At 36.0% G+C, this 21,806-nt stretch overlaps 1 protein-coding gene across 13 annotated transcripts in view; it reads right to left on the bottom strand.

Annotated features, from left to right (window-relative positions):
* The window catches only part of PCDH15 (protocadherin related 15), a 704,528-nt gene that overhangs the window by 288,649 nt on the left and 394,073 nt on the right, over positions 1 to 21,806 (bottom strand). For all 13 annotated transcript variants that reach the window (XM_054572779.1, XM_054572777.1, XM_054572778.1 and 10 more), the window contains one exon: positions 5,330 to 5,523. In XM_054572779.1, coding sequence (XP_054428754.1) covers positions 5,330 to 5,523 — 194 coding nt within the window. The remainder of the gene's footprint in view (positions 1 to 5,329; positions 5,524 to 21,806) is intronic.

The raw sequence follows: 21,806 nt of genomic DNA, 5'->3' as shown, positions 1-21,806 counted from the left end.
GTGATTCTTGTCCTTGTCAACTAGAGCTCTAGTGGGGATGGGGCAAAGCAGACAATAAATTTCATACTGTAAATGAAAATACATATAACATATTACATGGTGATAAGTGCAGTAGATAGAAATAAAGCCAGGAAAGGGGTATGAAAGTACTGAGAGGCTGTTGCAATTGTAAACGGTTGTCAGAAAAGGTTTCACCAAGACAGTAATTTTGGGGTAAAGCCTGGAGGAAAGAAGGCCATGGAGAAATCTGAGGAAGTAGCTGGTATAGTCTGAGGGGAGATAGAAGTCAAGTTCAAAGGTTTGAAGGTAGCTGCAAGCCTCAAGGACAGAGAGGAGACCAGTGAGATCACTGGAGTGGAATAAGAAAAGCAGAACTGAGCGGAAGACCAGGTAAGCAGGAAGAGGTGACAAGAGGGAGCGTCCCATGGCTGGTGGCAGATGGCAAACTGCTGGGCTCCATGGGCCCTTTTAATAATCTTGCCTTTTCCTTCAAAGTGAAATGGGAAAGCACTGAAATCGTTGACCAGAGGAGAGGATCATATTGTTACCAGTATCATGCAGCCACTGAAGGGGGCTTAGGAAAAAGTCTAATTGGACTTCTTGTTAAAGGAGGTTTTCAACACTCTGAACTAGAGAGAGTAGTAGTTTGGATTAGGATGTTAATAATGAGGTAAGTGGGAATTGTTGGTATCTGAGTATGTTTTTAAGGCTGAGTTTAGAGTTGTTGCTCAAGATCATGTTTGGAGTTTGAAAAAAGACAGGTACCCTTGCTAGTGTGGCTCTGTAGGTTGAAGCGTTGTCCTGTAAACTGAAAGACTGAGGGTTCGATTCCAGGCTGAGGCGTGTGCCTGGGTTGCGGGTTGGGTCTCCTGTCACAGCATGTGTGAGGGGCTGCAGATAGATGTTTCTCTCTCACATCGATGTTTCTCTCCCTCTCTCTCTCCCTCCCTTTCCCTCTCTCTAAAATCAATAAGCATGTCCTCCAGTGAGGATTAAAAAAAGGAAAGAAGGAAGGAAGGAAGAAAGACAAGAAAGACAGGCACTGAACATGGCTCCACGGATGTTTGACTAGAGACATTGCAAGTTTAGAAATGATTTAAACCATATATTGGATACTGAAGTCACCAAGAATTTTGACAGAAATACTATTAAAATGAATGTCAGGCAGGGAGGCAGGAACTAAACTTTTCCAGATTAACCTGTAAATCTGTAGGTAACGGTGGCACGTGAGGTTATAGAGAAGAGGAGATGGTAGAAGAGAGACCTGTCATCATCTGTAGAGGACAGTATCAAGGAAGGGTAATGGATGGTACACTCCTCAGAGATTAAAATGGAGAATATTAAGGAGAGGCAGAAAGAACAGTCTACAAATGTCAGTGAGAAACTAGGGGTCCATTCGCTAAATCTCTGTGATTAATGATAAGAGGGATTGGGAGAGAAAAATCCCCGTTTTTCTCTTCTCTGGGAGACAGCACGAAGGACAGAAAAGAAACACTTTCAGTGGTTTTGTTACAGTTCTCCTGCTAATTTGCCTGTTCCGGGTGTATTCCTGGAGCACTTTCTGTATTTCCTCTATAAGATTGTTCTCATACTATTTCTAAATTTGGGAGAATCTATTTCGGGAAATTATATCTTCTTTAAGAATTATCCACATCATTCATGTTTTCAAATTTTGAATTAATAAAGTAGTCTCTTATAATTCATTTAATCTCTTTTTTTAATATTATTTTGTCTTAGAATTTTATTATGTGAACTTGTACTTTTTTCCTTTTTAAATTAGGTTAACTGATGGTCTATTAATTTTATGTTTTCATTTTTGTTTTTTTAATTTAGATTTATTTATCATTTTTAGAGATTTTACAATTCACTCATACTTGCTGTTATACTTGTTAATTCTTACTTGTATTGCTCTGTGCATTTTTTGTTTGTTTGTTTCTTTTATGAGGTATCATAATAAATATATAAAATCTTCATAAAATTTCTCAGAAAGAAAAACATGCACTACTTTCATTAAACAAAATAACAAACATAACCTAGCAGTTTATTTCAAAATTAAAATGTCATGACCTAGTGGAATTCAAGCCCAAAATGTAAGATTTATTTAGGAACTACCATATTTAGTGTGTGTAATGCACAGTTTTTATGCTCACATTTTTTAGGGAAAAATAAGGATGCACATTATACATGGGTATAATGATTACATACCATGGGTATACGAATCCTGTGTATAATGTACACAAAAGTTTGGGTGCATATTATACCCAGCAAAATACGCTATAGGGCCCTGGCTATTGTGGCTCAATGTATTGAGTGCTGATCTGCGAACCAAAGGTTCGCCAGTTCGATTCCCAGTGCAGGGCACATGCATGGATTGCAGCCTGGTCCCCGGTAGGGGGTGCATGAGATGTAACCATACATTGATGTTTCACTCCCTCTCTTTTTCCCCTCCTTTCTCTCTCTAAAAATAAATAAATAAAGTATTTTTTAAAAATCTGGTATATATATTAAAATCAATTATCATACCATTGGCTCAAAAGGAAAAGCCATTCTGCCTACATAGATGATAGATATTTGTTTTACTCACCACTCTCATTGTTAAAAAGTCAATAAAATAAGATAGGTACTTTCTTAACATTATAAAAATTTTATGTATTTAAAAATCTAATATAATGAAGGAGCATAGGAGGCATTCCCACTCAAGTTAAAAACAAGAAAAGCATTCTTATTGGAAGACCTAGCAAGCAAAATTAAAAGACAAAAATGGACAGAAGGGTATAAAGTTATCACTTTAAAAAGAATTCATAAAATACATTCATGGATAATACATGGTAATTAACTGAGAACTAAAAAAAATAAAAGAAATAAGAAAGTTAAAAATTAATGTAGAAAACTAATAGCATATATATATATACTATATATGTATAGTATATATACTGCACATATACAGCAGTATATATGCAATAGTATATATAGTGTATACACACACACACACATATATATATATATATTCAACCAAAGAGAAGAACAATGAAAAAGGACTCTATTTAGAATAACAAGATATGAAACAGACTACCAAAAAAATGCATAGGACACATATAAAGAAAATATTAAAAACAAAACTAGAGAAGGACATAAAAATATAAATAAAAATAGAAATTTCTTAGATAAAAAGATTCAACATTAAAAAAATTCACCCTAATTAATTTATAAATTTGATATAAATTGATATAAATTTGATATAAACATATAGTTTAAAAAACTGAACTAACTTGTTTAAACTCAAAGGAAAAAATAACAGAAAGACTAACCAGGAAACTTTTTTAGTAAAAACAGGATGTAGGTATGGTAGCATACAATATTATAAAGCATAGTTTAAAATCTGAGAAAATAAATTTGTGTGAGGCTTGCTAATGGAATAGAAAGTCTAGAATCCAATTCATGCAAATAAGAAAATGCATGATATAATAAAGGTAACACAAAATTGGTGAGAAAAATGAACTATTCAATATAGAGGGTAGGGCTAAAGTAAACATACAGTACTTTGTGTGGAAAATAATACAATATTTAATAAATAATACAAGAATAAATTGTGTTTTATATACTCACAACTGTAAATCTACTTTTGCTGCCCACCTCCCCAAAAAGAGTGGAGAGAAATGGCATAATTTCCTGAAAAAATCTTGCTGAGTCAATACCATTTAGTACACAGTAGCCACAATGATTTAAATATAAAGTATGAATCCCAAAAAATAATTAGAAGAAAATCTAGAATAATTATAACCTAGGCTTAACATATCATTAGAAAAATGGGTAATGATTAGGACTACAGGTTTTACAGAAAAAGTAATAGAATTGGCTATCAAACATAAAAATTATACTCAAACTCAGTCATAAGTAAAGGGATACAAAATATGTGGGTTTTTTTTAACCTATCAGATTGGCAAAAATCCAAATATTTGATGCTACACACATCTAGGGAGGCTGAGTAGAATTAATAATTCTCAGATTGGCAGTTGGAATGGGAAATTGTTTCAAGCCCCAAAGAATACGATTTGGTCATTATCTCTAAAACCTATAATTGCATATACACTTTGGTCCCACTTCTGGGAATTTATTCTATTGATATGCTTGCATACATTGAAAATGATGTTTGTTTAATGTTATTTATTTCTTTATTGTCAGTAAAAGAGAGACTGAAATTTAAAAAATCATCAACAGTGAATTTCTTAAACAGTATTACATACATATAAAGGAATATTATGTAGCTGAGAAAAAGTTTTGAGAAAAATATCCAGTATCCATATGGAAAGATATCTCCAGGATTTACTGTGGTGGAGGGGAACCCAGGTAGGTGCAGGAGTGTGTAGACACTCATGTATATTTTTTTGTAAAGAAAATAAATGTGTCCTGGCTGGTGTGGCTCAGTGGATTGAGTGCCAGTCTGTGAACCAAAGGGTTACTGGTTCTATTCTCAGTCAGGGCAAATGCCTGGGTCGAGGGCCAGGTCCCCATTGCGGGTACACAAGAGGCAACAACACATCAATGTTTTTCTCCCTCTCTTTCTTCCTCCCTTCCCCTCTAAAATAAATAAATAAAATATTTTTTTAAAAAAAGAAAATAAATGAACACTAAAAATCTGTAAATAAGCAAGACATTAATGAAAGAAATATATCAAGTGGGGGACTAGATGAATGCAAGAGTAATAGTGAGAAATCTACTTTTTACCCTCTCACCCACTCTATTTATCTAATAAATAAATAAATAAATAAATATGTACATAGAAAATATAGATATATTCTATCTCTAAATTATAAATTCTAATAAATTCTATAGATAAAACATACACATGTATATATACATTTGTGTCTGTATATATGTGCATATATATGTATATATTTTTATATTGATATAGATTATATATGTTTGAATAATTACCCAGACACTGAGAGGTGACTTCAAAACCTTGAGACATTCCACGTTACTGCTATGCCTGACCTCTATCATCAACCATGCTTTACAGGAGGAAATTAGATACAGGCCTCTGATATTTCCCAGATTCCACCCTGCCCTACCCCCGCAACAAAGACCAGTATCCTTCATATTTGTGAAATTAGAGTTAATTATTTTGTGGTTTAATCTTGTCTTTACTATACTTTTCCCACAATTGAACCAAATAAGAATATACAGTTCCTGAGAATCTGGTCTCTCTGATTTTCTGATCTAATTTAGATGTTTATAGGATAAAAGAATGCTTGCTGTGCTTCTTAAATTTAATTATGAGGTTAAATGGGAGTGATGAAAAGACTGCTTTGGTTCTAACATAAATTACCTTCTCTCTGCAGGAGGAGCATTATCCGATGCTTGGACCGTGAGCGCGTATGTCTCCCCGACTATCAATTCCACCCCTGGAGCGATGGTGATAAGCCCTGTTTCTTTATTGATGATGAAGTCTCCCTTAGCCCCAACCAGGATTTCATATGTGATCTCCCCATTTGAACCTTCGTCTGCGTCGACTGCAGTGAGCTGGAATTGAAAATCATAACATAAATCCTCTGGGACTCAACTTTTCACTACTGTGTCATTTTTTCCCTGACAAAAGCAGCTTGCTTTTAAAGACAAAAAATAAGTAAAAAAAGTTCTCTTGGCATATATACTCTTGTTTTCTTGAATTGAGGCTACTGTGCTCTATTATGATACAGAAGCAATCACACCAGGAAGGATTACTTTTTTTCTTATGAGAGTGATTACAAAAACTAGTTTTTGGATCTTAAAGACAATCTTTTCCTTAATCTAATAAAGGAAAAAGAGGAAAACTGTAAGTAAATCTAATAACCAGTAGACAATGTATTATTTTTTTCTCTATTTTACCTCCTGTTCTTGACACATAAACACATATTACTTTTCTTCAGACAGAGGCCTGAAGAAAATGAATTAGGTGAAGTTCACCTTTATTACTCTCATTCTTCCTTTTCTTATTTTTTCCATTCTTTATGCCTTCCCTTCTGTCTCCCACAGATTCTCTTGTTCTCATGTCTTTTTATTTACGTTGGCTTTAGGAAAGATTCTTTCAATCTATTCACGCTGACTTATAAAGGACTAATAAGGCCTCGAATAGGAATTTCAACATTTTTCATCTCATGGCACATATAAATTAATTACTAAAATAGTTAGGCACACCAAAAATATATTTTCCTTTGTGCCAGTCTGACAAAAAAAATAGGTATAATTTTGATTCATTCTCACAGGATGGCTATTGTTGTGTTGGCTGTTGTCATTCTTTGACAGTCTAAGGGAAAAGAGGTCAGTGCCCTGACTAAATAGTTAGGCATTACATGTTTTTAAAAGTCCTGGTTGAAAATCACTGGCCTAGAGTGTTATCTTTCAAAATCACACAAATGCATCTCCAATCATAGAATATTTAATTAGAAAATTAGAATATCAAGCCCAAGACACTTTCTTTTTGAGGAAATGGATTCAGTTCAGAGTACCAGAATAATATGACATAAACATCTGTGAAGCAGTTGCACATATTTATAATCATTTTAGAGCAAATGGTATTTATTAAAGACTATATTCAAATCATTATGTGTAAGCAGAGTGGCAGTTATTAATTTCACATAGCAAAATTAAGGTAATAATTTAATATGTTAAATAAGGCTTCTTGACTCTCCTGATAAACATACACTTACTTAAGAGAGAAAAATAAATTCTAGTGGAAAAATCTTATAATATTCATTTTATAAGTATTCACAGAATTTTCTCTTTTCATCATACCAAAAGTGATGAATGAAGAGAAGAAAGGTGGCTTCCATTTACACATAAGAAAAACACAGTTAAAAGTGTTCTATTGGATAAAGAAAACACAGTGATTGTAACAAATAAACCTGTAGAAAAATGTTCTTATGTCCTGACATTTTCTTATATATTTTCATCCCTGAATTTCACTTCTATAAAATTGTAGTCCTTTATCGTTAACAGACTCCTTGGGGGTGTGGAGACTACTGGACACTCTGGTGTACCTTTGTAGATATAATGTGAATGTGCAAATTTACCTTGAGACTTGAATTCAATTTCAGGAACCCAGTGTTAACTAATGGCCCATTCAAATGTTTATATTTACTGTCCTGGTGAAGCATACATGAAGTGTTTTACACTACCCCATCATGCCTAAGGGGATATATTTTGTACATTCTATTTCTACTTTTAGTACCCACTGCATTTTGAGTGATAATGTGTATAGAAATAGCAACAAAAAGATTGAGAGGAAAAACAGGAAATTTGAGAGGCTGGCATTAATTCAGCTAAATCTAAGATTAGGTATTGGGAGGTAGACAGATGTGGTTGCCAGAGGAAAGGCATTTCATGGAATGATTCTGGGGCTTATGTGAAAATGACAGACATAGTCCTGAAGGCAAAGGAGAAGGAAACTATTTCCAGAAACTGTCAAGATGAATGATGTATATTTATGGAGAACTATTCAAGCCAGACAAACTCATTCCCTTTTGTGTGTAGATAAAATTAGAAAATTAGAAGGTAGGGGTAGCAGAGGAGATATCGATTCTGATTATAGTAAATCACTTAACACAATGTCTCAGGGAATCTTAATTAAAATTTAGCTCAAATTCACTCAATATTAACATTCTTTCTGGGACTTAAATTAGCTGAAGGAATTTAATGATAAATGGCAACACAGCAAGTTAAAAAGTATTGAGGAGTGTGCTTCAGGGATGTAGGTATTACGGCTGGTCTTATTTAATGTTTTCATAAATGATGTTGGAAGAGAAAATAAGTTGGATTATAATTAAATTGAAGAGAAGGAACTCATCTGGGAGGTGCCATAAATACCAAATATACCTCAAAAGCAGGTGATAGAAATTCCCTTAGAACTGCGCAGCCAACAAACTACAGATAAGCTCATATATTCAGGGACTACAATTAGGACCATTAGCAAGTACAAGTTTAACAAACAAGCCAACAATAAATTTTATTTTTAGGGTATTTAAATAGCTTTATATTTTTTCCAGAATTTTAATACTAAATAAAATAATGGGTTAAGATTCAACATAATTGAACCCCCACACAAGGAAACAAAAATATTTTGAAGAAAGTTTTGGTGGTTCAAGATGAGAAAAGTGATCTGTGACACTCACTCTGAATATCCATAAAATGGTAATGACATCCATCAAATGCCCTGAAAGTAAGCTATAGTGGGGACCTAATTCAATTACAGCTCACTGACTCTGTAATCAGTGGTCTATGAGATGATGGTATACAAAGCCCTCCCCTAATTGAGAGGGAAAATCTGTCCCCTAAATAAAAAGGGGTTGAAGAAGAGGTTGATTCACATGGAAAAGCCAGTGTTGCTTACATGTTTTAGATGACTATAAATAATATCTGATTTTACATCATTTTACTTAAATGCAATTTACTTAAAGGCAATTTACTTAAATGCAATTGTTAAGTAATCTTAACAATATGTTAAGTAAACATATTAAGTTTACTTAAGCATTTAAGATGTTTAAATCTAAATGGTAAGAAACACTAAGTTACCTATTCATATATTTCTGTTTTGAAATTGTATTACAGTCCTTTTCTGGAAGTTTAATCTTACCTCCCCATGATTTCTTCCTCTCAATTTTCCAATATGTACATATTTTGGATACAATATCTTTAATCTTCAATCACCTCTCACTCCTACAAAAAACAAATCTATTTGCCATTTCTATTCTTCTATTCCTTGCTAGTTTTGGCTGTAGTTTATTTTTCTTTTTCATCTCTCTTTCCTATGTCTGAGAAATTAACAAATATGGCTTTATATAAAAGAACAAATGTACAGAATACCAGATCACAAACAGAACAAAAAATAATCAAACTGGAGTCTTAAAAATGAAGCAGCGATCGATTAAAAGTCATAGTTGACAAGCAATAATCACCAGACCTAAACTATGATATAAAAATGTGAATGTAGTCTTTTTATATAAATAAGTATATTTTCACTAAAATGAATTATGGTTAAAATGATCACAAATAAGCATGTTGACTATTTGGCATTTTTGCCTCCTGGCCATCCTGGGTCGTTATTTTTAGGAAGAGTCCCTTGTTTCTCTTTGGGGAGCGATTCATCCCCTTCACAGTCCGTGTTAGGGTGGAGCTGATACTTAGTTCCACCTATAGCAGTGAGATCCAAGCCTGGACATGGTTTGGTTTAAGACTTGGCCATTACCCAAGTTGCTATAGTCATGATGACTCATGACCTACCAGAAAAGAGTAGCTGTTATTTTCTCTAGGGCTAGACTGGTAAAATTATATCTGATGTTTTTGCTGGTCCTCATGTCTGCATGGGCCTGCCTAAAACTAAGGCAAAAAAAAAAAAAAAAAAAAGAAAGAAAGAAAAATGGACGGAGACAATGCTAGGTAACTGGGAGAGAATATCTTGGATGTCTCTGTTTTCCAGTTAGGCCTGAGTCAAATTTATACTGACCATTTCTGATACAGGGACCAAAAATATTCTTTTTAAAATAAAAAAACCACAAACCAAGCTAGTTTATTTTGAAATTATATCACTTCAACTGTAAGAATCTTAAATACAGGGTCTGGTAGAAGTAACACCTGTTTGAATGTGGTTGGTAGGATGATAATATAGGTGTAATAATTTATAGTTTTAATTTGAACATTTCACCTAAAATGTCATATGGTATGATTGAGTGTGATATTGTTATGTTACATAATAACATGCTTATGATTTTGTAGGAAAAGATTTTGTAATAAAAAGGGGCATTATTTGTGCCAGATCCTGAAGTATAGGCAAAGAGTTTTATGATTATTTCTTCTTGGCTTGCTTTATGACTATTTATTCTTCTAGGATTATTGTACTTTGAGATTTTCACATGTGGTGCCATGTCGTCATTAATACATCAAATTATCCTTGATTCAATGTATGGTTATTCATTGTCATGAGCAAGATAATGCAATGAAAGCAGTAGAGTTTTACTTGTGTAGAAATCCTGATGAAGTTATATAACAAATAATGAAAAAATATGCATACAGATAAATAACAAGTAAATGTTTTTCATGTAATAATAGTTGGACTTTTAAACAAAGCAATACCTAAATTGTAAAATTAAGCACTTTTAATAACACTTGTTTCTTAGAATGTATTTTTAATCTTATTATTCAAGTTAAGTAAAACTAGTGACAGACAAAGATAGAGCCCTTTAATATTTCTTAACATTTAGGGCAAAATAAGTCATGAATACTCAGGTTTGCTCTTTTTTTAAGTGAAGTTCAATTTGTGAAATGAACTCTGCTGAAATATGTACATTTGAGTTTGGAAAAGTCTGGAAAATATTGTATCTTTTCCTCAAGAAGAGAGTTATAAAATTATGTTAGCTGAGACTACTTGGTGGTAATCATAATACTAGAAATAATTCCAAACTTGATTTAGAAAAAATAATAATCTGGAGGAAAACATTAATTTCAAAAATAATTTAATGAGAACCTACAATGGTCTCAGGCACTGTAATAGGATCTGGGTATAAACTAAAGTTGGTAAATAAAATTAGGCCTTGCTTTTTTAAAAAAAATATATTATATTGAAAAATATTAATAAAAAAAGAAATCTGTGTTAACATGTTGCAACAAATATATTTGAAAAATAATCATAAAAAAATAAGTGTGTTACAGAGTAGATACCAAAGTTCTTTGGCAAAGGTTAGATTTAAGCTGGGGTCTCAAAGATGAGAACATGATTAAGAATATGGGTTTAGAGCAATTCATGGAAAAGGGAAGGGTATGCATGTGACCCCTGAGGTAGAAGGAATGAATAGGGCTGTGAGAGAAGCTAAATGTGATGAACTTGAGAAAGGTAACACGTATGTGATGAAGTTGCAGAGACAACTAGGAGATAGGGAAGGGTTTTATGGCTGTGATAAAGAGTTGGAGGATCTTTTATGACACAAAGAAATAATAAAAATATTTATATTATATTTAATATTTAATAGATATAGTAGTTTCTGCATCCTTTATTTTCTTTTGTTTTTGGTTTTCAAGGCAGAAAATCTGGGGAAAGTAACATGATTTTAAATAAGAGGGTTATAAGGAATGGCAGTAAACTCTTTTAATGATTCTTATTTATAATAAAAGTTATGATAGCAGAGGTGTGCCTGCCTAGGAAGATGAGAGAACTGTACCCTGAGGGCTATTGGTACATAGAGTTTGGCTAAAGAAACAAAGGATTCCAAGATTGTACGACCAATCAGCATTATCCATGTCATTGTCTTTGGAAAACTTTCTCACTTCATCAAGTGAACAGAAGGAAGATGGCGGAGGAGTGAATGGGAGTCACGCTGACCTCCTCCCAAGACCAAACTGGAATTGCAACTAAATAGTGGAGTAATCACCTGGAAAACAATGGAAGGATAGTGGGAGAGGAGCCTTGAAGCTGTGGACAGACAGTGGATTCAACCCAACGGGTGAGAAGTATGGTGGAGGCTCAAGAGGGTGCCCACGGGCACCAGCAAAAGAGGGACATTGAAACGGCCAGTTAGGTTCCCCCGAGAAGAACGGGGTCTGAATCATAAACAGGGACCTTTAAACTACAGCAGCTAAAACCAGGAAAACACACAGACAAAATGCAACCCTGAAAAGCTTAGGGGCGCTCTCTGCCAGAAACAAGTGGCTGGGGATGCAAAGAGACATATAAAGGGCCAACGCAAAAATTGCAGTGGCAGCCACCCTCCTTGATCTCTCGGTAGAGGCGGCAGCAGACTGGGCTGGTGCCTGGGAAAAGACTGGTGAGGAAAATTTTGTGAAGAGAACTGAGATGGTGGCTGGTGGAGCCCCGGTGATAATGCACCTCCCACTCTGCAGCTACCATCTTTCTCAGGCATAAGGGAATCAATTAACCTGCCTTTTGTGTGCTCCGCAAACAGCTTGTGCAGCATGTGAGCTGTGGTGCTGAGTGCAGACTGGCTGGGAAGGCCTTGAGAAGAGACTGGAGATGGAGGCGTTGGGGAAAAAACGGGAGAAGGAACTGGGGAGTCCTGACTCCCTCCCCATTCCATAGTCTCCATTTGGGGCAGGCAGGGCGCACCCCCAAAGAGGCAGAAGTGGGGTGCCCATGAACCAGACTACTCGCTATTGCAACACAGTCTGCACAAATAGTGGATCCTTGGCTGAAGGGGTCACAGAACTGCCCAGAGACCCCTGAGGAGAGACTGGAAACAGAGGCATTAGGGAAGGAAGGGGAGGAGAAACAGGGGAGTCCCTACTCCTTCTCCTTTCCATAGTCTCCATTGTGCAGGAACAGGCCACACCCCCAAAGAGCCAAAAGCTGAAAATGGGAGGAGCTGACTTCCTCCCATTTCCATAGTCTCCATTTGGCGAGGCCAGGCAATGCCCCCAAAAGGACAAAAACAGGGAAAGCACACAATAGAAGACCCTAAACTGACCAGTCCCGGGGCACCCACAGGACGGGGATGCCAGACCAGTGCCCAAGGTTGAGCGTATAAGCGCCCAGGTGGGCTAGAGATCCTCTCGGGCTGGGGACCACGATCTCGGAGCAAGCGGGAGAGTGCAAAGTAATCCACAGAAATACTGGATCCCTGGCTGAAGGGGTAACACAGCTGCCCAAGCAGGAGTGACACACAGACATTAGACTCCTGGCAGGCTCAAACAAACGACCCAAGGTCATATAGGGTCAACAACTGATATCATCAGAGGCAGGCCCCAAAAGAAAACTAAAGTAAAAAAATAAATAAATAAATAATAAACAAACAAAAAAACAAACAAACAAACCTGCCTACTACCATAGAAGTTTAATTGACAAAGTTAGGAAATCTAGACGGCCCAATTGAAGCAGAACCACAAATAAATAAATAAATAAATAAATAAATAAATAAATAAATAACTTATCACACTCTCACAAAAATGGGAAGAAAAAGAAGTTCCCCCCAAATGAGTGGAAAAGAGGACTCCCCACAGAGAGAGCTAAATGAAATAGAGGCAAGGGAACTATCAGATACTGAATTCAAAACAATGTTTCTACGGAAGCTCAATGAGCTCAGCCAGCTCAAAGATTACTATGAGAAACTGCAGAGAAACTATCAAGATCCTACAACAAACTATATTAACCTGGAAAAGGACATAGAAACTATCAAGAAGACACAAGAGGATATGAAGAATACCATTTCTGAATTGAAGAACACAGTAGAAGGAATCCAAAGCAGGCTGGATGAAGCTGAGGATCGAATCAGTGAGATGGAGGATAAGGCAGAAAGAGCTCCCAGAAAGAACAAGAAATGGAAAAAAGACTCAAAAAGAATGAAGGGGCATTTAGGGAAATACAGGACAACCTGAAACGCAATAATATCTGCATAATAGGGATACCAGAAGGAGAAGAAGAGGAGCAAAGCATAGAGAACCTCCTCGAAAAAGTAATGATGGAACATTTCCACAATTTGAGGAGAGAAAGGGTTTCATGGATCCAGGAGGCACAGAGGACCCCACTCAAGAGGGACCCAAAGAGGCCCACTCCAAGACACATCATCATTAAAATGGCAACTATCAAAGACAAAGAGAGACTCCTCAAGGCAGCAAGAGAAAAGGAGAAAGTAACATACAAGGGGGCCCCCGAAAGGCCTAGGAGCTGACTTCTCAACAGAAACACTGCAAGCCAGAAGGAATGGCAACAAATATTCCAAGGCATGAAAAGCAGGGGCCTACAATCAAGGCTGCTCTACCCAGCAAGGCTCTCCATTAAAATAGAAGGGGAAATAAGGAGTCTCCCAGACAAAAGAAGGCTAAAAGAATACATCTCCACCAAACCAGCACTCCAAGATATGCTAAAGGGACTGGTTTAAAAAGAGGAAAGAAAAGAGTGAGAAAGAGAAAAACACAGGTACAAAGAAAAAAAATGAATAAGTTTCTATCAATGATAACTCTCAATGTAAATGGACTAAATGCCCCAATCAAAAGACACAGGATAGCTGAATGGGTAAGAAAACATGACCCACACATATGCTGCCTACAAGAGACCCACCTCAGAGCAAAAGACCTAAACAGATTGAAAGTAAAGGGATGGAAAAAAAATATTCCAAGCAAATGAGCAAGAGTAAAAAGCAAGGGTTGCCATACTTGTATCAGACAAAGTAGATTTCAAAGCAAAGGCCATAAAGAGAGACCCAGAGGGGCACTTTATAATACTTAAATGAAGACTCTATCAATAAGACAAAAACGTTGTAAACTTATATGCTCCGAATATAGGAGCCCACAGTATATAAGGAAATTGTTGGACGACTTCAAAAAAGATATAGACAGCAACACACTGATAGTAGGGGATTTCAACATCCCACTGTCAAAAATGGACAGATCTTCCAAACAAAACATCAATATGGATTTTGTGGCGCTGAATGACACACTGAATCAAATAGACTTAACTGATATATATATAGAACCCTACAACCTGTAGGAGAAAAATACACATTCTTTTCAAATGCTCATGGCAGTTTTGCAAAGATAGACCACATGACAGGACACAAAGCAAACCTCAGTAAATTCAGGAAAATTAAAATAATACCAAACTTTTTCTCAGACAACAAGGGCTTGAAACTGGAAGTCAACCTCAGAGAGAAACTTCAAAAACTTGCAAACTCATGGAGACTGCACAGTAGACTATTAAATAATGAATGGGTCAAGAATGAGATAAGAGAAGAAATAAAAAAATTTCTGGAAACAAATGAAAATGAACAGACAACAGTCCAACACCTATGGGACACCGCAAAGGCAGTCCTGAGAGGGAAGTTTATAGCAATACAGGCTTACCTAAAAAAGACAGAAACATTTCAAATAAAACACCTAACACTACAACTTCAAGAATTGGAGAAACAACAACAAATAAATCCCAGAGCAAGTAGAAGGAAGGAAATAGTCAAGATTACAGCAGAACTGAATGACATAGAGACAAAAAGAACAATTCAAAGGATCAACCAATCCAGAAGCTGGTTTTTGAAAAGATAAATAAAATTGACAAGTCATTCAGCAGACTCATCAAGACAAAAAGGGAGAGGACCCAAATTAATAATGTCAGAAATGAAAGAGGAGAAATAACAACTGATACCACAGAAATACAAAGGATTGTCAGAAACTACTGTGAACAATTATATGCCAAGAAATTTGAAAATCTTGATAAAATGGACAAATTTCTAGAAAACTATAATCTTCCAACACTGAAGGAGGAAGGAGCAGAAAACTTGAACAGACCGATAACAGCTGGGGAAATTGAAGCAGTCATCAAGAAACTCCCAGCACACAAATGCCCAGGGCTGGGTGGTTTCACAGGAGAATTTTACAAAACATTTAAGGAAGAGCTAACCCTTGTCCTTCTCAGACTATTGCAAAAAATCCAAAAGGAGGGAAGACTCCCAGACTCTTTTTATAAGGCCAGCATCACCCTAATCTGAAAACCAGATAAAGACCCTACAAGGAAAGAAAACTACAGGCCAATTTCTTGATGAACATAGATGCTAAAATCCTCAACAAAATATTGGCAAACTGCATCCAGCAATACATTAAAAAGATTATCCACCATGATCAAGTGGGATTCATCCCAGGGATGCAGGGATGGTTCAATATACATAAGTCAATAAATGTAATACATCACCTAAAATTAAAGAAAAGACAAAAACCACATGATCATCTCGATAGACGCAGACAAAGCATTCGATAAGGCACAGCACCCATTTATGATCAAAACACTCAGTAAAATGGGAATAAATGGGGCATTCCTCAGTGCAATAAAGGCCATATATGAAAAACCTACAGCCAACATCATACTCAACGGGCAAAAACTAAAAGCTTTCCCACTAAGATCGGGAACACGACAAGGATATCTGCTTTCACCACTTCTTTTCAACATTGTTTGGTAGTCCTAGCCACAGCAGTCAGACAAGAAAAAGAAATAAAAGACATCCAAATAGGAAAGGAGGAAGTAAAGCTATCATTGTTTGCAGATGACATGATAGTGTACATAGAGAACCCTGTAGACTCTACCAAAAAACTCCTCAACCCAATAAGTGAATTTGGCAATACAGCAGGATACAAAGTCAATATTCAGAAATCAAAGCATTTTTGTACACCAGCAACGAAACAGAAAAAAAGAAATCAGAAAGAAAAATACCATTCCACATAGCAAGAAGAAAAATAAAGTACCTAGGAATAAATTTAACCAAGGAGGTAAAAGACCTGTATGCACAAAACTATACAACATTGAAGAGAGAAATTAAGGAAGACACATAAATGGAAGCATATACCATGCTCATTGATTGGAAGAATTAAAATCATCAAAACGTCCATACTACCCAAAGCAATATAGATTCAATGCGATCTCTTTAAGATACTAATGATGTATTTCACAGAAATAGAACAGACATTTCAAAAATTTATATGGAACCATAAATGACCCCGAATAGCTGCAGCAATTTTGAGAAAGAAAAACAAAGTAGGAGGGATCACAATACCGGACATCAAACTATACTACAAAGCCACTATACTCAAAACAATCTGGTACTGGCACAAGAACAAAACCATAGACCAGTGGAACAGGATAGAAAGCCCAGAAATAAGCCCAGGTCTCTATGGGCATCTAATATTTGACAAAGGGGGCAGAAGCATAGAAAGGAATAATAATACCCTTTTCAACAAATGGTATTGGGAGAGCTAGATGGCTACAAGCAAAAATTGAAATTGGATCATCAGCTGACACCATACATAAAAATAAATTCAAGATGGATAAAAGAGTTAAATATAAGTCGCAACACCATAAAAGTCCTAGAGGAGAACATTGGCAGGAAACTCTCAGATTTCCCACACAGCAATTTTTTCACTGATATGTCTCCTAAAGCAAGGGACATAAAGGAAAGAATAAACAAGTGGGACCTCATCAAAATAAGAAGCTTCTGCACCGCTAAAGAAAACATCCGCAAAATGAAAAGGGAGCCAACCGTACGGGAAAATATATTCGCTAATGATACATCAGATAGAGGTTTGATCTCCAAGATATATAAAGAACTCACTTGACTCCACTCCAAGAAGACAAACGATCCAATCAAAAAATGGGCAAAGGACCTGGGCAGACGCTTTTCCAAGGAGGAGATACAGAGGGCCCAGAGCCATTTGAAAGGATGCTCGGCATCACTAGGCATCAGAGAAATGCAGATCAAAACCACCATGAGGTACCACCTCACACCGGTCAGAATGGCCATCATAAACAGATGAACAAATGACAGGTGCTGGCGAGGCTGCGGAGAAAAGGCAACACTAGTCCACTGTTGGTGGGAATGCAGACTGGTGCAGCCACTATGGAAAGCAGTGTGGAATTTCCTCAAAAACTTGAAAATGGAACTACCTTTTGATCCAGTGATTCCCCTGCTGAGACTATATCCTAAGAATCCCAAAGTGCCAATTCAAAAGAACCTATGCACCCCAATGTTCATAGCAGCACAATTTACAATAGCCAAGTGTTGGAAGCAACCTCAATGCCCATCAGTAGATGATTGGATCAAAAAACTATGGTACATTTACACAATGGAATACTATGCAGCAGAAAGAAAAAAGGAACTACTAAACTTCAGGATGGCATGGATGGAACTGGAGAGCATTATGCTAAGCGAAATAAGCCAGGGGGCAAAAGACAAATACCATATGATCTCACCTATAAGCAGGACCTAACTAATAATACAAAGATGCAAGGAAAATAAGACTAGGAGCACTGAAAGGAAAAGAAACCACAGAAACAAGAGGGAAGGAGGGAGGGGTGGGCAGGAGAAAAGGAAGGGAGGGGTAAAGTCAAGGAACACATAGCAAGGACTCATGGACAAAACCAAAGGGGAAGGATTGAGGGGTGGAGGGGGCAAGGGAAAGTGGTGGGAGGAAGGCAGTGACAAATATATTTGAAAAAAATTAATTAATTAATAAAACAATAAAAATACAAAGTATAATCTATGACTTACAATGGATGTGTGGAAATATTTATTTTACTCATTTCAGTAAAAAGAAGAGACTTCATACCTTATTAACACAGTACCTTCATTTTATTTAATGTATTTGCCTCCCTCCATTTTATCACAGGAATCTGTATTTTTAATACTCTGTCCTTTCTTTGTGTAACATCTGGTCTCCTCACTAGCAGATGAATCAAATTGCCCTTTCAAAATGGCAAACAGGTAGCTAGGGTGTAGGGCCCTTTGGTCTGGTGGGATGAAGAGGCAGATAATTCTTTTCCCACAAAGTAAGTAAAAATGTAAGTAAAACAGTCAAACCCAATATTTAGGACTACAAAGAGTCACTAAAGTATTCAAATGGAAAGAAACCATTCATGAGGATTGCTGCAACTTTAGATTAAAAAAAAGCAGGAGTCAGGGGCCTGGTTTGCATGTCATCCTACCTCCCCCTCCATTGACATCCACTTCCTATTACCACCCCTTGCCCAAGAACAGGTGGCATGTAAGGTTTATAGTGGGAGGCCTGGCCATGAAACGTAGTTAGTTTGTCTCAAGAGAAAACTGACTGAATTTGACGTGGACGATTTGACGATTCCTTAGTAAAGGAATCAGGCCCAGTGGGAACTGAATGGAGAACAGCCTCCGTCTGCCAGTACACGTTGCAGTCCTAGTGGGGATAAGCTGTGAACAGGCCAGAAGGTTAGCAGAAAGAACCAAAAAGTAAAAGCCCAATAGAAGAGCTAAATAAACTTTCTTTTCCTCTGAAACATCACACGTGCATAGAGGAGACAGGAGAAGGCCTGAGGAAATGTCAAAGCCAAATGGAAATCCTGGGAACTGCTTGAACTTTCCAAGCTCTCCCCAACCTAAACTCGCATCAGCTCACAAAGGGTGGATGCATATGAGCTTGAGGTGTTTGTGCAAACCTCGTCTTAAATCACTGGCTGACATTAAGTTTTGAAAAGTGGGAATGATTTATAAAAAGCCAGCTAAAAATTAAACATAAAAATCAAAGCAAAAATTGTGCAGAAACAAAAGGAGCTGCACATTTAAGGGAAACAGATTCAGGAAATAAAGTCCAGACATGTAATTAAAAAAAGAAAATCCTCAAAGTCAATATTCAAAATAGAGAGGTACTATTTTATCCACTTAAAACAAGCACACACAATAATTAAAAATAAATAAATCTGGGTATTGTTAAAGAATTAACTATTCAATGTCTGTTAAAATGGTAAGAAGGCTTTATTCAGGGTCTGTGCAGCAGGTGTCAAGCCTATCGCAACAGGGGAGAGAGAAAAGACTCAACAGAACTCTAAATGCAGCAAACACAGGACTGACAAGCAAGAGCAGAGTAAGGAGGTCTGAGAATGGAAAATTACCAAGAGGTGATGTCAACAGTAGGGACCTATCAGATTGCATGTAATAATTTCAAAAAATACAAAGAAAACAATTTATAAAACCAAATATCCCTTTATGAAGAAAATTCTCAATGAACTAGCAACAAAAGGGAACATCTTAAGCCTGATACAAAGCATCTACAATAAAACCTTCACTTAGCATTATATATAATGACAAGAGGCTGAATGATTTTCCCTGAGGTCAGGAATGAGAAAAGGATGCTCTCAACATTTGTATTCAACCTTGTACTCAATGTTCTAGTCAGTGCAATAAAGCACATAAGAGAATAACAACAACAGAAACAACAGAAAACATCACATTGGAAAAGTAGATATAAAACTATCTTTATTTACAGAAGGCATAATTATCTATGTAGAAAATATTAAGCAATCTACATAAAACTATGAGAACTAACAAATGAGTAACAAGGTTAAAGAAAATCTATTGTATTTCATATACAGTCATACCTCAGTACTCATCAACTTTAGAACTCAAACTCTATACTTGTCATATCTTGATGAGAAAAAAATGTTTCAGCACTCAGCGCTCGGTTGGGACTAGTGGCACTTTCTAGAACTTGTATGAGCCATGATACTGCCACACAAGAAAAAATGTTTCATTTTACTGTAGTTGTCAGTTTTGGCACTCATCCCAAAACAGTAACAGGGAGTACTGAGGTTCCACTGTATTAGCAATGAATTATCAAAGAATAAAATCAGTTCTATTCACAGTAACATTAAAAATGGTAGAATGACTAGGAATAAATTTAATAAAATAACTGAAATCTACACATTAAAACCTACAACATTGCTGAAAGAAATTTAAGAGTATGTGGTATGACAGTCCATATTTGTGGATGGCAAAGACTCAATATTTTAAGATGGAATTCTCCACAATTTATTTAATTTTTAAGTTTAATGTAACCCCTATGAAAATCCTATTAGGCACGATTTTGACCTAAGTTAAACATATAGATTCATAGAACAGAAATCTGGAAATAACATCTTACATTTATGGTTAACTGATTTACATCACAGATGCCAAAGTTATTCATGAGGAAAAGGGCTTTTACAATAAGAGCTGATGAGGTATACACATGCAAAGATAAAAAAATAAAAACACTGGGCAGAGGACTTTATCTCGCAGAATATACAAAATTAATTCAAAATGGATTACCTATATGTAAAATGAAAGAAGTAAAACTGTAAAAATCTTAGAAGATAATAGAAGAGAAAAATCTTAGTGAACTTACATTGGCAAAATTTCTTAGATATAACACCAAAAGATTATATACAAAAAGAAAAAATAATACATTGAACTTTATCAAAATTAAAAGCTTTGGCTCTTCTACAAATGCTACTAAGACTATGAGAGACAAACTGCTGACCATGAGAAAATTTTGCAAATCATATATCTAATAAGGGACTCACATTCAGAATTAAAAAAGAAACAACAATTACAAGTCAATACTAAGAAGACAGACAATACAAATAAAAATGGGCAGAAATTTGGGACAGGTATTCCACCAAAGATAGAGAAAGGGTTAATAAGAACATTAACAGCTGTAAAATCCTTAGTCATTAGAGAAATGAGAGACAAAAGGCTGATGCTCTGTAATGGTACCCGGAAATGTGTGTCAGTGAAAGTTTATAGCTAGGGGATAGTGTACTGTTGTTATGCCAGACCAGATGAAACCCAGAGTTGCCAGAGAAATGATTTCTAATGCGTACTCTGGTAATGGAGATCTGAGAAAATAACATGGTAATATTAATTGAAGTGTGTTGTGCTAAACATTTAAACTCTCTGCCTTGGCTCCATGATATAATAAAGGACTTTTTTTAATTCAATTTTACAGTTAAATGAAAATGAGCTCTGGCTGGTGTGGCTCAGTGGATTGAGCGCTGGCCTGTGAAACAAAGGATCACTGGTCCAATTCCTAGGCAGGACACATGCCTGGGTTGCAGGCCAGATACCCAGTAGACGGCACGTGAGATGCAACCACACATTATTGTTTCTCTGCCTCTCCTTCTGCCTTCCTTCCCTTCTCTAAAAATGAATAAATAGAATATTAAAAAAAAAAGAAAAGAAAATGGAACATGAGTAGATAAATACTGATCCCCTGGGCAGAAAGATTACTTGGGAAAGCAATCTTAAACTCACAAGCTAGGTAATAACTATGGAGACAGATTTGTCAGAGAATTTAATTTACATTTGGAAAACTTACATACATAGTTGAATGTCTCTATCAACATTTTTAAAAAGGTATAAGTAAGAGGATGAAGCAATGAAATAATTTTTTAAATGTTAAATATGAGACAACTTATGAAAAGGTTATGTCTATTAGTATATTTTACAGAGGGAATTCTAACTCCTTACTAGACAAAAGATATTCTGTTTATTATTAGTGTTTTA

The sequence above is a fragment of the Pteronotus mesoamericanus genome, unplaced genomic scaffold (assembly GCF_021234165.1).
Source record: "Pteronotus mesoamericanus isolate MK-2021 breed Mesoamerican mustached bat unplaced genomic scaffold, CSHL_Meso_final contig_24, whole genome shotgun sequence".
NCBI lineage: Eukaryota > Metazoa > Chordata > Mammalia > Chiroptera > Mormoopidae > Pteronotus > Pteronotus mesoamericanus.
Note: the sequence above shows the minus strand (reverse complement) of the source record. Positions and strands in the feature narration are given on the sequence as shown.